Source organism: Dermochelys coriacea, chromosome 11 (assembly GCF_009764565.3).
Source record: "Dermochelys coriacea isolate rDerCor1 chromosome 11, rDerCor1.pri.v4, whole genome shotgun sequence".
Lineage (NCBI taxonomy): Eukaryota > Metazoa > Chordata > Testudines > Dermochelyidae > Dermochelys > Dermochelys coriacea.
Genome location: NC_050078.2, coordinates 53,999,716 through 54,022,004, shown reverse-complemented (window position 1 = coordinate 54,022,004; position 22,289 = coordinate 53,999,716). Strand labels below are relative to the sequence as shown.

The 22,289-nt window shown below is 39.5% G+C and overlaps 1 protein-coding gene across 8 annotated transcripts in view; it reads left to right on the top strand.

Annotated features, from left to right (window-relative positions):
- Window positions 1-22,289, top strand: part of STAT4 (signal transducer and activator of transcription 4) — a 64,093-nt gene that overhangs the window by 30,998 nt on the left and 10,806 nt on the right. For 7 of the 8 annotated variants that reach the window (XR_006278062.1, XR_005295608.2, XM_038421851.2 and 4 more), the window contains 13 exons: window positions 2,546-2,644; window positions 4,332-4,424; window positions 6,778-6,856; window positions 8,313-8,398; window positions 9,365-9,516; window positions 11,084-11,242; window positions 12,120-12,212; window positions 13,144-13,203; window positions 14,622-14,639; window positions 14,726-14,819; window positions 15,943-15,987; window positions 20,499-20,582; window positions 21,428-21,526. Coding sequence is in view for 6 of the 8 variants with exons in the window: in XM_038421851.2 (XP_038277779.1) it covers window positions 2,546-2,644; window positions 4,332-4,424; window positions 6,778-6,856; window positions 8,313-8,398; window positions 9,365-9,516; window positions 11,084-11,242; window positions 12,120-12,212; window positions 13,144-13,203; window positions 14,622-14,639; window positions 14,726-14,819; window positions 15,943-15,987; window positions 20,499-20,582; window positions 21,428-21,526 (1,161 nt within the window). In the remaining 2 variants the exon portion in view is untranslated. The remainder of the gene's footprint in view (window positions 1-2,545; window positions 2,645-4,331; window positions 4,425-6,777; window positions 6,857-8,312; window positions 8,399-9,364; window positions 9,517-11,083; window positions 11,243-12,119; window positions 12,213-13,143; window positions 13,204-14,621; window positions 14,640-14,725; window positions 14,820-15,942; window positions 15,988-20,498; window positions 20,583-21,427; window positions 21,527-22,289) is intronic. The other variant, XM_043505482.1, reaches the window with a different exon arrangement.

Below are 22,289 nucleotides of genomic sequence, written 5' to 3'. Positions count from 1 at the left end.
AGAGCCTTCACTGCTGAATGTAAGCAAAACTCCTTGAACTTGTCTCAATCTTTTCAGCACACTTCAAAGGGACATTAGGAGATATAGCACGTGTGGCAGCTGTGGGAAGTTTATTTTACCCTCTATAGCAGGTACATTACTTAGCATTCAGCTGGTTAACTCTGAAGCCTTGTTTCAACACTAAGGGCTGGACTACCCTAGATCTTAAGTCGATGCAACTTACCGCACACACGAGTGTGAAAAAGACACCCCCCCCAAGCGACATAAGTTACATCGACCTAAGCCCTGTCCACACTGGCGCTATGTCAGTGGGAGATGCTCTCCTGCTGACACAGCTTTCGCCTCTCACGGAGGTAGAGTTATTAAGCTGATGGCAGAGCGCTCTCCAGTCGGCATAGCGCATCTTCACCAGATGTGCTACAGCGGTGCAGCTGTGCCGATGTAGCGCTTGAGTGTAGACTTGCCCAGTGTGATGAAAGCCAAAAGCTTCTCTGGGAAGGGTAGGTAACCCTTCACTCCCCGTTCAGTTGACTGCAAAAGTCCTGTGCCTTTTACATCAGTGCAATTTCTCTCTGGAAGTACACTAGGGGAAGCACAATGTTTAATAACAAGCAGCCAGTCCCAGTGATTAAAATGATTTGTATTTCTCATGAAAGTCCGTCTTTCTCTCATACTATGCTGCCTTGTAACTGCAGACAATGTATGCAATGAAAAACACCCTCCTGCTATCCATGCCTCATCCAAAAACACCAAGGGATTTTTTGTACATTTTTTGTTTTTTATATGTAGTGCTACTGCTAAGAATTCAACTGTGCAGTCACACTGATGTGAAAAGATATGATGAGTCTGGGCACTTTTCCATCACACATTCTCACCCTGTTGACAGACAATGGAACAACTGGTGTAAGAAATAATGAGATGTTATAAGAATTGTGAAGCTGATTGTGCCAGGCAAAGAAAAAGCAAGAATAAGAAAAATACTTAATAGAAACAAAGCCAGATGAGAGTGAAAACTAAATTAGAAAGATGGAGAAGGGGAAACGCTGCAAAAGAGACAAAGTATTTGATTCAGGAAAAGTGTGAGAAATTGTACTGTATGAATGATAATAAAAATATGAAGAAACACTAAGGTAAACAAATATTACAGAAAAAAAGGCAAAAACATAAAAGAAAATTATTGGGAAAGGCACTGCTTCAGGGAAGTGGTACAAGCTTTCCAGTTTGCCAAAGACAGCATAAACTTTGTTAATATTTGGTCCCCTTTGGCCTGATTCTCATCTCACAATAGTTCTAAACCAGTATAATTCCATTAAAGATAGTGATTCTGCCCCTGGTTTACATTAGTGTAAATGAGAGAAAAATTGGGCTCCTTGTTTTGGGATGAAAGCTGCTTCTTCCATGTGTTATTGGAATGAAAATTGTTCAAAGAGCTTGGCTAAAATGAGAACAGATTTAAGTCTATTGGTATATACTGTACTGGGGAAGGCTTTTCTGCTTATATAGTTACTATGCTGTTATGTGATATATAGTTTTCTTGCTCAAATGCATGCTACATGCTGGATTGAAAATGGAAAACCTGATTAAAAAAATGCATCAAAAATATGCTGACAAGAAAACCCTCTCAAACCAGATACATTTTCATTTGAAGGTCAAATTGTTCCATTGCTACATATAAGTCATGGCTATAATTTAATAATCTTTATAGTAATATATTTACAATAATGGCACTAATGGATGCTGCATTGCATCATAAATCTACATGCAGTAATATGTTTTATCGGATTATTGTAATCAATGCAATCATGATTTGTTTTTAAAGAGGGCGAAAAATCCACTACTACTGTAGAAGCCTCCATATTATCTAGACATACAAAAAATTACTTAAGACTCCTTTTGATTTATACTGTAATCTTTGTCCTCCCACCTCATTTGCTCCTACCTCCTCATTAAACTTACTTGTGTGACTGGTCTGTTGTAAGACTGTAAGCTCTTTGGAGCAGGGACTGCATCATGCTCTGTGTGTTTGTATAGCACTTAACACAGCGGGACTCTGATGGGGCCTTTAGGTGCTGCTGTGATGTGAATAAATGATAATAAATACCATATGAATGTATGCAGTACATTTAAAGAAAATATTCTTTAAAGAAGTCATGCAATTGCATCAAGCTGGCTTATTCTCAAAAAACTCCAACCATTGTTAACACCTTGTCAGCTGAATCAGCATTAGCATCATTGGGAGCCCTAACGTGCATGGCTCACTGTGTACCAGCACTGTGTCATCTAATCCAGCTCAGAAAAAGTCTAAATGACACGGTGCTGAAAATGGTGTCGCCAGCAGGCAGACTATCTACGTAAGGGCTCCCATTGTGGTTAACACTGGTTTGTAGCTGAATCAGTGTTAACAATGGTGGGAAATATTAGCGAAATCTCCTAAACCTGTACAAGGCCAGTCAGTGGACAATGAAATCAAGATTTTTATTATTTACATAGGGAAGACCCTAGATTTCTTTTAATTTTAACATTTACAATTTATTTATGTTTGCAGGGAAAATATCATGGTAATCCTATGCACATAGCAGTTATTATTTCAAACTGCTTAAGAGAAGAGAGAAGGATATTGGCTGCAGCCAGCATGCCTGTACAGGTAACGTACATTTTATTAATCTGCTTTGGCCATGTTGATCACTTGTACTGAGGACCAAATTCTGTTCTCTTATGATGAAACCAACAGGAACAGTGAGGACAAGATCTGGCCCTCTGTCTCAAAATCATGTAAACAGCATGTGCCCATTTGTGTTTGCAGAATCAGGACCTTACACATTAATTTAAGTAACTTCAGTATGTTACTGTTAATCTTAAGAAACTATAGGAATGCCTTGTGAGAGAAGACATTATTTCTGATCACAGGTGCTGACTTTCCAAAGTGCTGGGGAGTGTTTGACTCCCCTGCTCTGCCCCAGGCCCTGCCCCCCTCCACCCCTTTCCCCAAGGCCCCACCCTGCCTCTTCCCACCCCACATCTTCCCACCCACGCTCCACCCCCACCCCGAGTGTGCCGCGTTCTCGCTTCTCCCCCCTCCATCCTAGCCTCCTGCACAACGCAAAACAGCTGTTTGTGGGAGGTGCTGATCCACAGGGCCTGCCAGTGGGAGGGAGGCGCTTGGGGGGGGAATGAAGGGAGCTAATGCGGGGGCTGGCTACTGGTGGGTGCTCAGCACCCACTATTTTTTCCCCATGGGTGCCCCAGCCCCAGAGCATCCACGGAGTCAGCGCCTATGTTTCTGAAGCATGGAGCAGTTTTTAACTCGTGTTGTATAAGACTAGTTTCATTGTTAAGTTTTATCTTGTATTTATTATGTAATACTTGTTATGCTAATGATCATAGACTTTAAGGACGGAAGAGACCATTGTGATCATCTAGTCTGGCCTCCTGCACATTGCAGGCCACAGAACTTTACCCACACCTGAAATAGACCCCTAACCTCTGGCTGAGTTATTGACTTTAAAGACTTCAGGTTACAGAGAATTTACCATTTATACTCATTTAAACCTGCAAGTGACCCGTGCCCAATGCTGCAGAGGAAGGTGAAAATCCCCCAGGTCTCGGCCAAACTGACCCTGGGGGAAATTCCTTTCCAACCCCAAATATGGCAATCAGTTAGACCCTGAGCATGTGGGCAAGACCCACCAGGCAAACATCTGGGAAAGAATTCTCTGTAGTAACTCAGAGCCCTCCCCATCTAGTGTCCCGTCTCCAGCAGTTCAGGATTTTTGCCACTGGCAGTCGCCAATGGACCACATAACATCGTAGGCAGTCCCATTATACCATCCCCTCCATAAACTTATTACAAGAAGTTAATATATTTTTAAAAACCACACAAGAAAATCCCAAACTGTACAATATGCATTTTGTCAAAACTGTTACATTGATGGAAAAATTCAGACAGATTCATTTAAGTTATGTTAATAAGTTAATAAGTGCACAGAATGTATGTGCTTATTGGGGTATTAAAATATTTTTTCAGCAATATAACAATCTTCCTACAATATATTTTCATTTTGGATTTTCTTGTTTGTTAAACATATATTAAATTTTAAAATGTTTGCAACACTACCTTTATCCGTTCTGATCTCAAGATACAGTGGGTGTTGTTTATCAGTCTGTGGAACTACAGTGATTTACACCAGCTGAAGATCTAGCCCTAAATTCCATCTTCTGTGCTAGATATTATAGTGGAGTTATTTGTATGGAATGTTCTATGTAAGGCAAAATAGCATTACTGTTTAAGAGATCATAGATGGTCTACACACTATATATTTAATTTGTTCTAGGGACCATTGGAAAAACAATTGCAGAATTCCATAGTTTCAGAAAGACAAAGAAGTGTGGAGCACAAAGTGTCAGCCATTAAGAACAGTGCCCAGGTATGTTGTGTCTGTTACAGTCTGGGACAGTGTGTCAGGTTCTAGGACTCCGCACAGAAATACAGATTTATTACTGCAGATTCAGTGCACAACCTGTTCAGCTGGGGCCTACTAATTTCTCCCAGAAATATCTCTCTATAGTAGAGGGAACTAAGGACAGAGAAAGAGATCCTGCAGGGATAATACTAGAAACAACTTAGCTCAAGAAGAAGTTTGGCTTGAGGATTTGTTTTGTTGTTCTTTATATAAGAACAAAGGAAAAAACAGAAAAGGGGAGAGTTTGGGTGTCAAACCCAGGGAACAGGACACTGGATCAGCACTTATATATTTAGGGTCCAGATAGCGTCACAGAGGAGACCAAGCCTGCTCATAATGTTGGTATGCATTGATCCTCTTCTGCAAACTCCTGCATAGAATCTGTTGCTGGGGCTTTTTGTGGGAGGGTAAATTTCATTGAAAAGGAAAGGGTAAATAAGAATAATGTATGCTTGAGTTGTGCATGAAAAACAGCCAAATGTGCATGCAACTGCACACCTTATTTCCGAAGTTTAGTCCCTAAAATAGAAAAAAAACAACAGCCAGATGTGGCTGTCTGTGCACACATCTAGATTTGGAGACTGGATTTGTATAATCCTCTAAACATTTACTACGGTTGCCAGGTGTCCAATTTTCAACCAGAAAGTCTGGACACCAAAAGTCTGGTTACTGTAGGCGGGTGGGAGTGCAAGGGTGGGGGGAAGATGCCAGGTCATCAACCTGTGTCAGCCCCTGCTCAGCTGGGGCTGCCTCCTACTTGCATGGGCTGCAGCTTCCATCCCAGCCCTGGAGCAGAGGGAGCCCAGCTCCAGTTGGGGTGGGGAGGGAGGTGGAGAGCATCGAGTGATGGAGGGAGAGGAGCGAGTGTGAGGGATGGGGCTTAAGGGAAGGGAGGGGGTGTCTTAGGGGCAGAGCCTGTTCATGAATCATCTTTTATGATGGATTACTTGGAGAAGTCTTTCCAAACCCTTTTAAATATTAAAACATGAAAGTGAAACTCTGAAAAAGGCCAAAGCAGTCATTCAGTTTCACTGCTTTGCACAAAGTTCATAAAGGTGTCTCTATCTATAAATGAAGTCTGTGGCTACAAACCTGCAGAACCTATGTCATTCTGTTGGGCCAGAACTTTTTCTGGAAATCTCCACTCCCTTCTTGTAGGCCCTGATCCAGCTCCCCAGGCAGTCAATGCAAAGTCTTCAATGGACTTAAATGGTGTGGGATCAGGCCTTTAGAGTAGTATGGCCCTGTTCTGAGATATTCATGTGTCACAGGAGAGGGTCTTTTGCACAAAGTATGACTCAGCTTGTTTCACCTCAGAACAGTGGAGAATAACTTTAAATCTCCAAATAAGCCAAAGAATTATAAAAACAAATGAAAAACTGGAGCTTTCAGTTAAAAAAGGGAAATTATCCTGCTGTGGCAATACTCTGCAAACGGGTGTTTTTGTGTGAACACCAAGATGGTAGAAGTGTTTTGTTTAGGAGGTTTTTTTATATTAGTTCTTGGGCTTATACTTTTAAAGATAAATTCTTTTCTTGGACATCCACATTAAAAATCCCCATGCCATACTTTGAGTAGCTGTGTGTTCAAATCCACAAGCATAATTTAATTAATAATTTTCATAGTTAGTGTGAGTAATCAACTATTCTTCAAAAAATGACAATTTACAGTACCAAGCTACTATATTTTAAAAAGTGGGTGGGGGAGGGGCATCCTTGATTTGTTTAAGTGTCAAATGGCAATTACTCTAATAGTTTACATAAATGTGTTTTAGTTAGGTTTATATTATTGATAAGCAGTCTTAACTAATTTTAGTAATTTCTACTTTCAAACAAATAAGGATTTGAATTATTATTTGGGGAGACTGGTTTAGATGAAAATAAATTATGTGGCCAAATACATACAGGGTCTTGTTCTGCAGGCAAAACCTGAATCAATGTAGTTTTGCCACAGCAGAGTTCGTGATTGGGCTGATTGTATCAATAAGAATATCAGTGTGTGAAAGAAGATAATATATGACTTTACTGGGATGCAATGAAAGGAACCCCTCTCTCCTTATATAATATTATAGTCTGCAGCTGCACACAAAATTATCATTTTTTGGGAGATTAGTGAGTAGGAGATAAACAGTCCTGTCAAGTCTTTGACAGGGAAGGGAAATATTGAAATAAGTCAACTACAATCTAGTTACAAAATATTGAAATAAGTCAACTACAGTCTAGTTACAAAATAAAATAATGTAAATTAGGAACTGTCGGATATGGTGAACCCTCAAGTGCTATACTGAATCTTTTTTTTCCCCTTAATTTATATAAAGATGACAGAACAAGATGTCAAATACTTAGAAGATTTGCAAGAGGAGTTTGACTTCAGGTATAAAACAATACAGAGCCTAGGTAAGCTTTTTCATAATTATTTTAAGATTCTGTGAGAAAATGTTAATTATAGGGCTAGATTCTAGTCACATATGTGTTTTGTGTATTACCTTCCAAGCATACGTAAGCACAGAAGCTGATATTTTGAGATATAAGCATGATGTGTATGCAAAACTGCTATCTGTGCCATAATGCACACTTCTGGGGTTAAAAAAGTAATAATATCCTCAGTGTCCAGATGCAGTTATTTTCTGTAAATGAGCTATGAAGCAGTGTGATCAAGTCTTGGGAATTATGGTCTTCATAGTTTAGAGGACACTTTTTTCAAAACAATTTTTTCATGTTTAACATGGGCCTTCCTCTTACAGAGTGGAATGTATAGGTCCCCATGCTTTCCCCCATAGTGGAGTTTTCTAAAACCAATTTATTAGCCACTAACTTGGCCTTCCAGTCTTTTTGACCAGAACGGTGATAATCATCTGGCAAGCATTCCAAATGCAAGCTTGAGCAGCCTGCAGTGGTTCTGGGATCTGCAACCTGTCACACTGCAACAACTTCTTCATGACCCTTCTTCAGAAATGAAACTGGCACCCAACTATGTCTGCACTGAGACCTTAATGGCACCTCCCTTTGAACATGTAGAGAAATCTGGGCCTCTAGGTGACCCAAGTTCTTCAGCATGCCAATCATATGAGACTGAGATTTAAGGTGTCAGAGCACAAATTTCAATGGAAGACACATGCCATGGCCCAGCATAGATATAGATGGCATTAAGTTCTTCTTTGAAAGTAGTTGAAGATGTAGAGAAACTGAGGGGTATAGAGGGGCAGAGGAAAAGGGGTGGGTCACGCTAGGAAGATGAGAAGCCAGTGGATGACCAGTAGAAGGAAAGATCACGTCAAGGTGGAAACACCTAGTGACCAGTACTCACAACTTCCAAAATTCTCATGGTTACGAGCATCATAAAATCCCCCCTCCCAACTACCAAACCTTCTTGCACGTGTCCCCCACCTGCAAATATTTCCTCAACCTGACACATGGTTCACGCTAAGATTCCAAAGAACTTCGCTGTGATTACTGACAGCATTGGACGCAATTTTATAATGGCTTATCACAGTTCAGTACTTGAATCCCATCCAAACCAGAATGATATAATAATGAAATAAGAGTATACACAGAAATAAGAATCTAATAATTTCTGTGTTACCAGTACTCATTTCTTCCGTATACTCCTCCTGTTCCACACAAGAAAAAAAAATCAAAATACCCAGCTCCTATAATAATTCTTAAATTCATATTAGAGTCAGTCTATGCAATTGAAATTATATTATATAAACTTTATATCCTGGTAGCTAGTAAAGAAATCTATGAATGTTTGTAATTAATCTGTTGAGGGCTTCCCACCTCCTACCCCCATTATAAACAAATACATTTACACTGAGGTTACCAGATGATTTTTTTTCTCTTCCCCCTGTAGAGCAGGGTGACAAAAACAGCGTCCTGATGAAACAGGAAATGATGATGTTGCAGGAAATGCTCAATACCTTAGACTACAAAAGAAAGGTTGGTAACATGTTTTGTCATTTGTGGTTCATTTGCTTTCTCCCCCTGCTCCCACACTGAATAATCACATTTAAGGAGGCATTTGCACAAACTCTCCCATCCAAAGGAGCAGGTAAACATAATTTTGTGTTACAAATATCAGGGGGATGATGGGGGAGTTTACTAGCAATTAAATAACTGGCAATTCTAAAGAGTACAACTATGGGCATGAGTCTGTTAGTTGGCAGGTGAGGATTAACCGTCAGCTCACAGGAACTGTTCTGTATTCATCCTCTTTGTTTGCAAGTTACTGCATTTAAAGTCAGGAAAAAAACCACTCCAGATCAATGTAATCCCATAATCACAAAACCAGACATCACACTATTGAGTGCAATTGCATGCCAACGGATGGTGGGGAAAGCACTTCTATGTCTATTTTTTTGCTGTTCACCATGGAATAGCTTAAAAACTTCCATATAATTTCCACATATTCTTTTCATCATTAAAGAAAAGTCTATGTGGGGATACAATCCAAGATCACAGAAAGGAGCTTGTGACCTTAATGGTGCTTCTACATGGCAAGGTCCTGGAGGTGTTATGCCATAATAAATTCACTAACAAAAAGTTATGTGTAGAAAGAATTCATTAATATTCAGGACTATTTTTAGTACAATGGACAGAGAATCCAGTCACCTGAACCCAAGCAGTAGTGGTATGAATATGGTCACTTTCTCAGAAATAAAAATTAATCCATAAGCATTAGAACATTATATATTTAAAGCCTTAAGTAATTTGAATATGGTGTTTCAAAGAGAAACACTTAAAAACAAGGTGAATCCAAAACACTTTATTGCACATTAACGTGTTGCATATTTTTCCTAACTCTAAGAAATTAAAATTTATGGCCAGCATAATAATTGTTTTCATGTGTAAGCTTTATTGGTGTTCCCTGTGATCAGTTGGTGACACTTTTCCTATTCCTTGCAGGAAGTCCTTAGTAAAATGGCACAAGTAATAAATGAAAGTGATGTCTTGATGAACAACATGCTATTTGAAGAGCTTCTAGATTGGAAGAGGCGCCAGCAAATTGCCTGCATTGGAGGTCCTCTACATAGTGGGCTTGATCAGCTCCAGAACTGGTAAACTTACCATTTACTTTAAGTTTCCAGTGAAAACCACAGGAAGTCTGCTGCTTCACAGTAGCCCAACACATGTAAAAAGATAGGGTCCCATCAGAGCTTCTGTCATATGTATGAATTAATTGAGTTTGCTGCTGATATGATACTTAAGGAAGTAAGTAACTGAAATGCAATGGGCTTTGATAGGTGTAATCTGCTGTTAGAATGAATACAAAACAACAAGCTCTACACGGAGACTCATCACTTGCAGATTATCAAACAAAACAACAGCGACAAGCCTCCCATATATCATATATGCTTCCTCAAAGGAGTTTTGCTAAAAAAAGCTTGATTAAAACCACGCATAAATGTACAGATCTAGTCAAAAACCCACAGAGAAACAACGCTCTTATCTCATGGAGTCTGACTTCTCCGTGCGTATTAGAGTGGCACACTGAGCTCACTAAACTCGTCACTTGAGGACAGTGGGAGTTTTATCGGGGGAAGAAATAGGTAAAGACTTAATGCGCTGACTCATTCAGTGCATCACTTCACCAGATTTGAAACAATAGGTCATTGCAACAAGTAGGTGTTTAATGAGAGATCATAGCCTGTATTTGAGAGTACCACAAGGCTCAAAAGGAGGTTGTCATATCTAGATTCAAAGTTCAAATTGGAACATAAACATAATGAAAATTGACAGTTGTAATGGAGCCAGAGAACATTCTTGTTCCATTCAGTGCCTTCCCAACAATTTTTTATGTCCCGTGAAGCTTTTCTCCATCCCCCCACCCCCCGCCCAAAGAGGCACAGCGAAGGTCAGCAAGGAAAAAAGGAAAGAATGGTTGAGGGGGGCAACAAGCAAAAACAAAACCATTTTTCATTGTTGAAAACATTTGTTTTTCATTAGAAAACAGATATCAAAATGAAAATTTGTATTTTGGTTGAAAAGCTTTATTTTTTTTTTTGGTTACCGAAATATTTTTTCAATAAAAAATTTTTCAACCAGCTCTACCTGATCTTTTTGTAAGGACCTATGTGAATTTGTGACAAAGATATAATAGGACAAATCTTGAAGTCCCTGCTATTTTTTATCCACTCCTCACACAGTTATGGGAAGGGAGACTTTTAAAAAAGTCCCATATGGGATTTTAGCCACATGAATCCCATTAAAGTAAACTGTTAGCCCAGTGTGCTTGGATTGGATTTTCACAGTCATCTCCTCACTTCTCGGGGATATAAATGTTCCTCTCTTAAAGAGCATGTTTTGCAAAAATACTACTGAGCTGTGGCATTATCGTCCTGTAGTAGTGGTTGCATATATATTTCTCTTTAGCAAGTCACAGGCAGCTTCAAGTCAGTGTTAATGAGTTCTTTAGGAAGGGGCTAATTTCTGAAATGATAAAGGAAAAATTGGGCCAGTGGTTCACATGTATTCATTTAACTGGCTGAGGTTAGCTTGTATAAGGCTAATAAATGCCAATCAATTCTAATTCTATGATTTTTCTGACAACAACTTCAGTAACTTTTATGTTCTAATAAGCAATTTATATGAGAGAATGTAACTTAATCATTTGTTCTGCAATAGTTTTACACTGCTGGCAGAGAGCCTTTTTCAAGTAAGAAGGCAACTGGAAAAATTGGATGAGCTGTTGACTAAACTGACTTATGACGGGGATCCTATTCTACTGCAAAGGCCTCACCTGTTGGAAAGAGTCAACTTCTTGCTCTACAGTCTTTTCCGAAGGTACGTGAGCTATTATACATTTGTGTGTCATTTAAGATGCAGGAATCTAAAACACTTCAGCAGCAACACAATTTATCATTGAAAAAAAAAAAAAAAACAACCTGAACACGTCTTGGTATTTAAAGAATATTTAACAGAGCTTAGTATTTAAAGATGATGAGCACCTACAACACTAGCAGACGTTGGTAGGAGCCTGGGGATAGGAGTTTCACAAATCAGGCCCTTAAAGTTTTGTGGTCAAGTTTTGCCTTTGGATAAACATGCATAACTCGCATTGATTTCAACAGGAATCATCCATGTGCCTCTGAACAATGCCTGGTGTGAGACAAGGGGATGTCAATTTCTTCCATGCCTCTCATTCCCCACCATGAGTGCCACACTCATGCATCCCTTTTAGTTTTTTCCTTTTAAGTAAGCCATATTTTGGTACTGTTCCATCCCTGGTGTTCTGCCTATGCTGTGGATGTACCACGTGACTGAACGTAGGACTGGCTCTGTTAGAGAGCAAAATTTGACCATTTGTCTTTAAAATATGACAGAAATGTGAAATGATTGTTGTATTTCATGTGTTAGACATTTTATTGGAATCAGTTTTGTAGCATGTTTTCCTTCCTTATTTGTGGTGGTGTCTCTTTCCTGTATCTTTTAGTGGAATAGGATATCTGTGTGCTATGATGTGTTCTTCTGTTATATTCACCTAGTCTATTTTTTACGGGAATAACTCGCAAGAAATCTCTAGAAAGTGAGGTGTTGGACTGGGATGTACACCTGCCACTCCAATGTGCCTAGAAAAGTCACCCTCCATGATGTGAAAGCCTTTTGACTAGTTCTGTACATTTATGCATGCTTTTAATCAAGCTGTTTCTTTTCCAACTAGTTCATTTGTGATTGAAAGGCAGCCCTGCATGCCTACCCATCCCCAGAGGCCAATGGTACTTAAAACCTTAATACAGTTCACTGTTAAACTAAGGTAAGTAAAGGAAAACTAGTGTTAATTGCTTTATTTCCATATTACATTATATCCTGGTAAAGCCAACATTTAACTCATTGGGCCAAATCCTGATGACTATACTCAAGCAGAGATCCTATTGCCTTCAATGAGAATTTTATTGAGTAAGGACATACATACACTGGTCCAAATTCTGCCACCTACAACTATACATGGAGTAAGGTACTGCTCAATGTGAGTGAAGGTGGCAGCTTCTCACTGCGAGTAAAGACCTCAGATGTTTTCCTGGTCACATTTTAAAAAAATCCTGTATTGGATTCTTGCTTTAATGACATTACAGACAAAATAAGGCACAAAAACGAATTGAATAATAATAAAATATCACATCACACAAGCCAGCTCTGCAGTAGTTTCAAGGCTACTCTTGCACATAAGCAAGGCAATTTACTGCATTTTTGGAGGCTTGAGTCTTCAACAACTCAGAGCCTGAATTTGCTCCCCCCCTGGTTCCTTGCCTTCTCTGAAAATAGGACTGGATGGTGGAACTTGCAGCTGAATCCCATCTACCAGCAGTAAGAATAGAGGGAACAGGAGCATTCTTGTGGGGGGAAAAGGGTACAGGAACCCCCCTATTTACTATCCTCTTGATGTCTGTGCAGCTGTAGGTCTTTTGCATTTACACTTTGTCTGTGCCATCCTAACTTTTGTCACATGCCAGCACTTATGATGAGGGAGATAAGGTGGCAAGTCCCTCCCTCTTCAACTTAAGCTTGAGACCCTGCAAATCATGATGCAGCTCTGGATACTTGATCTGGTTTTCTTTAAAATGGGATTTTAGAGACATTTGACGACGGAACTACCAGCCTTTATTCTATAGTGACAAATAACTTCACTATATAAAAGGGACAAGTCCTAGTTCTGATTATTCAGTTTTACACTTTTTATTTCCCAGGCTGCTAATTAAATTACCAGAGCTGAACTACCAGATCAGAGTGAAAGCAACTATTGACAAGTAAGTGACTACATTATACACCTAGGGCTCAAAGTCTGTGTTGCTGCTTTATGTGGTTTGAAAGTTGTTGTGTTTTTAAAATACAAGACCTATTCGAATGTTAAGGAGGTTTATTATAGTCAATAACTGGTGAAAGATTTTATTTTATATTTAAAAAAAGCTTTCTTTATACTTGATATTTTAAAATTCGAGTCAGCAGTTCCAATGAAGATTTGTAACAGGAGCTGTGTGAAACACAGTGGTTTTGGCTGGGAGCAGCAGCATATTCATTCAAACCATTTTTCAGCTTTGAGTCCTGTGGGATTGTGCCCCTTGAGTTCTGCATTTACACAGATCAAAAAAGTTAAAGGGAATGCCAACTAGTTTTGCTGAGTTTTGGGTGGAAAGCATATGTTAGCCCAGGTTCACTAAAAGGTTGTCATACCCAAATGAACCTGGGTTGAGCTTTGGCTTTCATAACACATCTGTCTTTGCAATGCCCCTATGCTCTTGACGAAATCAGGCTGCATTAATTTGTAATCACAAAACAAATAACTGCTAAGGTCCAGATCCTTGAAGAGAATGGGAGTTTCAGGTTTCTCCCTGGCTGTTCTCAGCAGAACCTTAGGCCCTAGCCACATTTCAACTTCTAATTGAATTATTCTAACTTGTAACTAGTTAATAGCATAGCTAGCTCTAAAAGCTAATTTATGTCAGAACACCACACAGGCCCAGATCCTGCTAACATTTACATACCTGCTTAACTTCATTTCTGTGAATAGTTCCATTGATTTCAGTTGGACTACTCAAGGTTGTAAAGTTAAGCATGTTCTTGGAGAACTGGTGCTATAGTTAGTAACTATGGAAGCTTAGAGCGTTCCACCCCTGCCAGAGACTGAGCTTGGCAGATGGCTGTCTTCCTGTAAGTGGTTCCTCTCAGCCAACCCACCCCCACTTTCTTTTTTTCATTTTTCTTTTTACAGTGTGAACAGGACACCCAAACTGATTTGGTTAGTCCTTCTTCCCAGGTGTCTGAGCAGTAGGACATCTCAGAGTGCATTGCCCTACATATTGATGCTTTGTGCATGTCCTCCAGTCATTCTGTGCCCTGCTGTACAGATACCTATATTTTCCAGAATGCATTGATGCAAACATAGTTAGGCAGAGTGGTAGCTTTGGATATGCACATATAGCTCTGATGGTTGGAAAAAGGCTGTGGAGGCACAAAGTGAATCATATTGCTTATAACTAGCCATGTGCCTGCCTGATTACAGAACAAAAGTCACAGCTGTATTTATCATATGAATGGACCTTTAGAGGCCAAGGCATAATTTAATCTGCTCTTTTTTAAAAGGCACTATTTAGTTTGAGTGCATACTATATATATCACACACACTGGGTTACAGGATATATTTTCTCTTTCTTTTTTTTTTTTTAAGGAATGTGTCAACTGTAAGGTAAGGCTATAAAAGTTTGAGACTTCTTAACTTATCCCACATTATTTTATCTGCCATTGTGTACATTGTTGTAATGTGTTTTCTAGTAATCGCAGATTTGTTCTATGTGGCACTCATGTCAAAGCTATGAATATGGATGAATCTGCAAATGGAAGTCTGTCTGTAGAATTTAGACATTTGGTAAGTTTGCCAGGTACTGTTCTTGTCATGTGACATTGGTAAAGCAATCACAAAAAATTTTTTTAACCTGAACAAGGAAAACTGTATTATTCCTACAGCTGTCTGTCTTTTTCTCTGCTTCACTATAGAGCTTCTACCTAAAACCTTTCACAGCCCCATCATGCCCCACTTTTTGCTGGAGTTTTAAAGAAACAGCACACATAGCCTCATAGTACTTGCTTTTACTCTCTTTATCAAATATATGCTATACAATGCTCACTGTTAATACTCCACACAAGATTAGGTACAATGTACTTTCTGCTCTACAAACCAATCTCCTTCCCATTCCCTCTGTGTCCAGTGGCTCTAGATTTTTAATCCGACTTCATATGATTTGTTGCATTTGAGTTTCCATATTTGCTACTGATAATTATTTTGGATATTTTCTTGAATGAACAAATGAACTGACCAAGTAGACGAAAATTAAATAAAGGAAAAGGGATGTTTGAAATACTTGGAATGAAAAATTTTCCTATCAAAAATGGAGTTTTGTCAAAATCAACATTAATGCTGGGTCTTTCGTGTCCCCATTCTCCTGATTGGTCCTGCTGCCTGATGGGACTACATCTCCAGTGATGTGCTGTGGTCTCTTTCTGTGGCTTAACCACTGTGGGGTATCATAGAAGTCCTGCAGGAATGGAGTCTGCAATTAGAATGCAAGTCTTCACTTTTTTATTCTTGTTTAGTTATTTTATTATGAACTTAGCTTTACTGAAATATTATGAGTTAATTGTGTATTTAAAAATGTTTCTTTAAAATAATCACTGAATAGATTTATGAAGATACACCATCAGAGCCTGAACTATAGGTGTTCAGTGTAGATCGTGTACTTATCACAGGATTATCCAGTGCCATTAGTTTATGTAAAGACAAATTTTGATTCCACTGGCCATTTAGTTTCATGGGACAATTACTTACTATTTTGAGATCCCTGAAGAAATCATATGTTAGTTTCTGAAGGATGCACAGCACAAATAGACCATCACTATACAACCATAGTAGTAAAACCACTGTAGCGAATACTGCTACTAAATATTTCTGTCTATGAACTTCTTGAATATAAATCTTAATTTCCATTTTACAGCAACCCAAAGAAATGAAATCAAGTGCTGGAAGCAAAGGAAATGAGGTATAAAGTTTTTTAGTTTTATAATATTTTTTTTTATGACTTTCAAATAAAAAGTATTTTAGAATGGATTTCCACTAATCTCATTTGTAGGCATGTTAGCTTTTGAAATAAACACATTCATGATAAACTGAACAGTAGACAGTCGTAATATAATAAAAATACATGAGAACTTTTCAGAAATAAATTTCTTAGAAGTATGAATGAAAAAGCCTCAATTTTATACAACAAAAACGGTTGTGTTAGACAGCAGGATATATGTATCCAAATGCATATGTTTCTTCTTAAGGAGTATTCTTTTAAATTGGGACCAACATTTATATTTTGTAAAAACAAAATTTTATGAAACCCAGAACAAGAGAAATGTTTCACAAACTTTTTTTTTTTAATCCAGTAAGAACAGTTCATTAAACAAGTAAACTGAGGGTCAAATTCACAAGTGGAATAAGGGTGTAATTCTATTGAAGTCAGTGGTGTTGTGCCTTCTTCAATCAGCATTGAATGTGGTCCTGCTTTGGTAATGTTTATCAGTAGCTGGTGTTAGTGTGCCCTCTTGTGGTTAGATTATAACTTCAGATTTACAGAATAACTAACACACACTGGACTATCCATGCCCTCTGACATTTGGGAGACTTATGTACACTTCTGCTTTGTAAAGTGAACAGATGTTGTGAGTCACTGCATCCTAGAAGAGTCTAAAAGTATGCTTCTCCCATATACCCCAAAGAAAAATTTACATAATCTCAAAATAGGCATTTTCTTACTCTCTAAAAAACACACGTTTAAACAAATACCATTAATATCGGTGTAGGGACATCAGTATGAATTAGTATTTTGAGTAAGTTTGCTATTTTTCCTTCTGGTTTTTGTTTAATATCAGATTGAAACAAAAATTAGAATTCTACACATGAATGTTTGTATGGCTTTAACTGTACCAGTATAGTTAAAATGGTATAACCCTCTAGTGTGGATGCAGCTATCCCAGTATAAAAATAGTGTGGAGTATTCCTGTCCTGGAAGAGGAAAAGCTATACTGGTCTACAGTACCCTTCTACCAGTTCAACTGCATCCACATTAGGGGTTAAACCAGTATATCTTAAAAAAAAAAATTCCTAAAAGACACAATTATAAGAGTACAAAACTGCATATAGATCAGGCCTTAGTCATAGAGTTCATATGCAAAATAAGAAAAGATCAGCATGGATGGTTTAAACAAAAACAAAAAACACACCACAACCTAAAACCAAGCAGGACACATTTTTGCACACACATCTGTATTCTTGACTGGAACAATTCACTAGTTGACTAGTAAAACTGAAACTCAGGGTCTGAGTCTCTGGTGCTCTGTGCCTTGTGAAGTGAATTTGCACTAGGGTAAATGCGTGCAAAGTGGGTGTTAAATGTTACTGTCCTGCCCTCAGTTTGTGCACCTCCTGTTAAGTTTGGATTTAGTAACAGATGCTGTGTGCTTATCCAAGGGTTTGTCTACACTTACATTTTATAGCGCTCTAATTTGCTGGCTCGGGGGTGTGAAAAATCACCCCCCGGACAGCAGCAGGTTTGAGCGCTTTAAAGAGCTAGTGTGGACAGGCTCTAAGCGCAGGGAGCCGCGCTCCCAGCGCTCAGAGCTAATCCCTTCGTGGAGGTGGATTACCAGGAGCCCTGGGAGAGCTCTCTCCCAGTACTCGCACGTGACCACACTCACACTTCAAAGCGTTGCCACGGGAGCACTCCTGCAGCAGCGCTTTGAACTTTCTAGTGTAGACATAGCGTAAATGCTCCCCTCCCTTTATGCACCACAGTGGGAAGCAAAAGAGCACGGATGTCATGAAGAAAAGTTGAGGCCTATACAGATGGGACAGATAGTGAGAGAGTATATTCCTCCCACAGATCACATCCTCCCCCTGAGAATTCTCGGTGCCAAGTGTCCACTCAAAACTAGTATCAGGACTCCCAAGTGTTCAAAATGTATGCATCAAGCCCCCAAAGGATGCTATGAGATCTTTTAAAGTCTCTTGATTTTTAAATAATTAGTGTTTGGGGGGTTTTATTTGCCTTCTAGTTTGTTAGCCTTTTAGGTTTATGTTTTCCAAATTCTCTCTGTATTCAGGAAGATTAGCAACATTCATTTAAAGAAAACCCACAAAAAGTAAGGGGAGATTCTCATATAACCACAGGTCTCCAGGAACTGGGACTTTAAGTTAAAAAAAAAATAAGACAAGATTCACAATAAAATTATAAGCGTTGGCACTAGTGTGAGGGATATGGGCTGGATGGAAGAGCGGGGCCGGGAAAAGGCTGTACTTTGTGTACCGTTCTGTTTGATAAATGGTATAATATCCAGAATGCAGTTACAGCAGCTCCATATCCTCTGAGCATCCTCCACCATCAGAGGGAGTCACAGCCATGCTGCTAGCATGTGGGGAAGCTAGTGGCAGCAAGACAGCAAGTGCCTATTGTGCTGGGGGAGGACACGAAACAGCACAGAGACAGAGTGATTCTATGTGAAGATCCTTGTGATTTGGCCAGTCTATTACTTTTGTTCTCACGCCTTTGTGTGGCTTATCTGGCCATGCCACAAATTTGCCAGCTTTCTCAGTATTGTTGCTGGCCCCCACTTTCTGAGGTGATAGTACAAGCATATGGGTGGCTGCTACTTGTCCTCAAATCTTTTCTGCTGGGTACTTCCATTTGCTGCAGGCAAGAGGAGACTATGACTTTCAGTACGATTATTGGAGCTATATAGCTAGTTTTGAGTGTTTAAGTAAAACTGCTGGTGGATCCCTGCATGCAGTGACAGATGCCAAACTTCTACCAGTTTCTGCCTTTTTATAAGCACAGAACTTGCTCTCCAAGTATGCCTGTGGTTACGGTTTTTAGATCTGCACTTCAAAACACATATGGTCAGTACTTTCTAGTCCTGGACGGGGAATTTGAGTTAATCATTTTTAGTTAACAGATGGAGACAATTGTCAATGTTCCATGCTTCAACTGCAATTGGGAAAAAATATACTGAAGCTCTAGAAATGAATTCATAAATGAGATAGCACCAGTATCCTGCTTGGTTATTATAGCTGTGTTATTTGTGCCAGACTGCTGCTGGTCCCAGGTTCTGAAAAAATGAGAAGGCAAAGGAGTGTAGTAGCTAGAATAGGCAAATAAAATCTCTCCTGAGAGAGGTCAGGTGCTTTTGAAAATCCCACTGGGCAGCTATCTGCATCTTTAGGTGCCTAAATACCTTAAAAATCTGGCCCAGAGACAGTTTTTAATTCTTTGATTGGTTAGTTCTTTCATTCCAGGTAAGTGTCCGCAAAAGCCTATTGATCAGAAGGTTGTGCAGCTGTGGTTTATGCCACATTGAGGGGGAAGCAAATTTTTATTCAAAGCTTACTTAAAAGGTGAACTGCAAAGCCAGTGAAACTGTGCCTTTCATGGCTTTGGATGACGCATAAAGTTGACATCATACATTTGGGTTTTTGTCTCACTTTTGGTTGTAAAAAACTGGCTTTTCCCCATTGAACATTATACTAGGAATGGCAGGATTTGGTAGTTTCAGGAGGGGAACTTTGACCTGATAGGAAGTGGAAACCTGATCTGCAGCTCCCAGCTGTTATTTGCCCTTGCAGACATGCGCAGGGGGAAGGGGAGTCATGGAAGGAGACCTTCCTCCTGTGGCCTATGCAAAGACAGAGAATTATAAATACTCTCTGTAAGCAGGGATTTGACCTTAACCCCTCCACGGAGCAAATCAACTGGAAGGGGTTGAAAAGGAAGTGGGGCTCTAGCACACTAGAGAGCAAGACACACCATCCCTTTAGATGGTACAGAGCTGTGCATGCACCCCCCACCCCCATGAGCGCTGAGCAGCCCTGGGAGAGTTTATGCCTGAGGCACAGTCTCTCCCTGTGCTGCTGTTGGTGCAGGAGGGCCTCCATGCAGCTCTTTGTGCAGTTTGCACAATCTAGCCCAATATATGGAGGAATATACACCTGTTGGACAGCAGGAAAGCTAAGTGAGCGGCTGCTCGAGTTTATCCCTCCTGGGATGTTGCATTCCCAGTCCTCCAAAGAGAGACAGAGTCCGTTGGGAAATCGGAATCTGTTTTACATTGAAATTGTCAATCACGAAAGAAGCTTTTTTAAAAAAAACAAAAACAAAACAAAAAAAAACCTTTGAGGCCATTCTATAACTTGCAAAAAGCACAGTTCCTTTTGTTCATTTTTCACTTCAATCCTTAAAATTGCAACAATCCCTTTAACAATGTTTTCTTAGCTTCTTCAGAAAACTGCAGAAATTTGAGACAGAGTTTAAGGTCAGGGCACTGCTTTTTTTTTTTGTTGTTTTTTAAATAAAACACCCACAATTTTCCACTTGCTCTGCTTATACAGTGTATTCAATTGATATATTTTCTTTCAGTGTTGTATTCTCTGTATGGTTTGGTTGTAGTCAGGCTGCCAAAACCAGTTTTAAGTGCCAGCTTTGTTCACAGTTTTATAATGTGTTTGCTTCCTCAGGGCCCTCAGATGGTAACTGAAGAGCTGCACTCCATCAGCTTTGAAACACAGGTCTCCCTGTATGGTCTGACTATAGATTTGGAGGTAAGTGTTTTCACTGTTTTTGTGTGGGGAAGAATAAGCAATTATTTGTCCTCAAGCCAAATTAATACCTGTTACTTACAAGAGTTTGAGAATTCGTGGATAAAGATGCACAGTACATAGATTTACAGCAACTTTTGAGCTAACTCTAATTGTCTATGCGTGCTTCACTTTGGTACAGTATAAATATGATGTTCTGCAGAGCATTTTGTGCGCAATCCTGCCCCCAGTGGAGTCAGTGGTAAAATCCCCATTGAGTTCAATAGAAGCAGGATCAGGATGCCCCATGGAGCAGCACGGCATGCTGCTTTGAGAATGATATGATATGGCGAGAAAAAGTTTTAGGTGCCCATGATACACATGACTGCAGGTCTTCCTGGTTCACCACTTGTGGGCATCATAGTATGGCTGACATGAGCCCTCCAACAGTGCTGTGGATACCATTGATCCCATCCCTGCCAGACAGATGACTAACTGTTGGCAGCTATACTTTGTGCAGCTCTTTCATATAGCTGATAAGGCAGCCCCTAGACACAGCTACAGCCGGCCACCTGGGTCTCTGTGGAGTCCAGCACATATAGCTGAGCTCTGAGACTAACATTCACTGAACATTTGGGGGCCCATCCCCAGATCAGCAGTTAGCCAGCAACAGCACCCCAGCAGATCTCTTCCCCGAGGAATATGCCAAAAGACAAAGAGGTGATATTGAGACTATTGCAGTTTCCAATACTACAAAACTATTATGCTAATTTAAAAAACAAGAACATGCTGGTAGACTAATACATTCCCCAATGAAAGCCTTGTATGCAACACTCTGTAACATTCACATACTCTGTCTTCTTCACCAGACAAGCTCTTTGCCTGTAGTGATGATTTCCAATGTCAGTCAGTTACCTAATGCTTGGGCTTCTATTATTTGGTACAACTTGTTGTCAAAGGATTCTCAGGTAGGTCTTCAAATCCCAAATATTAATTTTCTGTATATTTCAAGTTTCTAGTTATCCACTTGTAAACAGAAAAAGTTTTTTTCCCAGATCTGATACTTCTAGGAAATTTGGCCTTTTTTTCTGCACATACAGTTAATTTGTAGTATAGAGTGCAATCACATTTATAATAATATGATTAACATTATGTAGAGGATTGAATGGGCCTTTGGATCCAGATATGGTGCCTTTTTTACCTCCAGATTATCAGTTCAAATGTAAGATAGGTCAGTATTGACTGAAAACTGTTACCATTTGACTCCTGTTTTTTGGTCTGTGTGAAATGACTTATTGGAAGTTTCCAATCTATTTATTATTGATTTGTATTATCATAGTACCTAGGAGCCCCTGGCATGGACCCGGATCCCACTCTGCTAGGCACCATACATAGTTCTTAGTGGACAAATCTCAATATCACAGAGCAAACATTCTCAACTGGCATGTTGGTAGTCCTGGTAAAAAGACCAGTGATGGAATGGGCTTGTAGATTTAATTACCCTTTCACTCTCTTGATGTGGTTTCTCTGCAACAGGACTGGGGAAAATTGAAGGGGTGTACTTAGAAGTCTTGTACTCCTGCTTCTTGCACTGTTCCTAATTTGTGAGTATATGGAACACCTTAGAAGATTGCCTTGTACTAAATACTGTCAACCTATATCATTCACAAGCACTAACTTCACTTAAAAAATGATCCATGCCTGTGATTAATATATACTTACATGTTATAC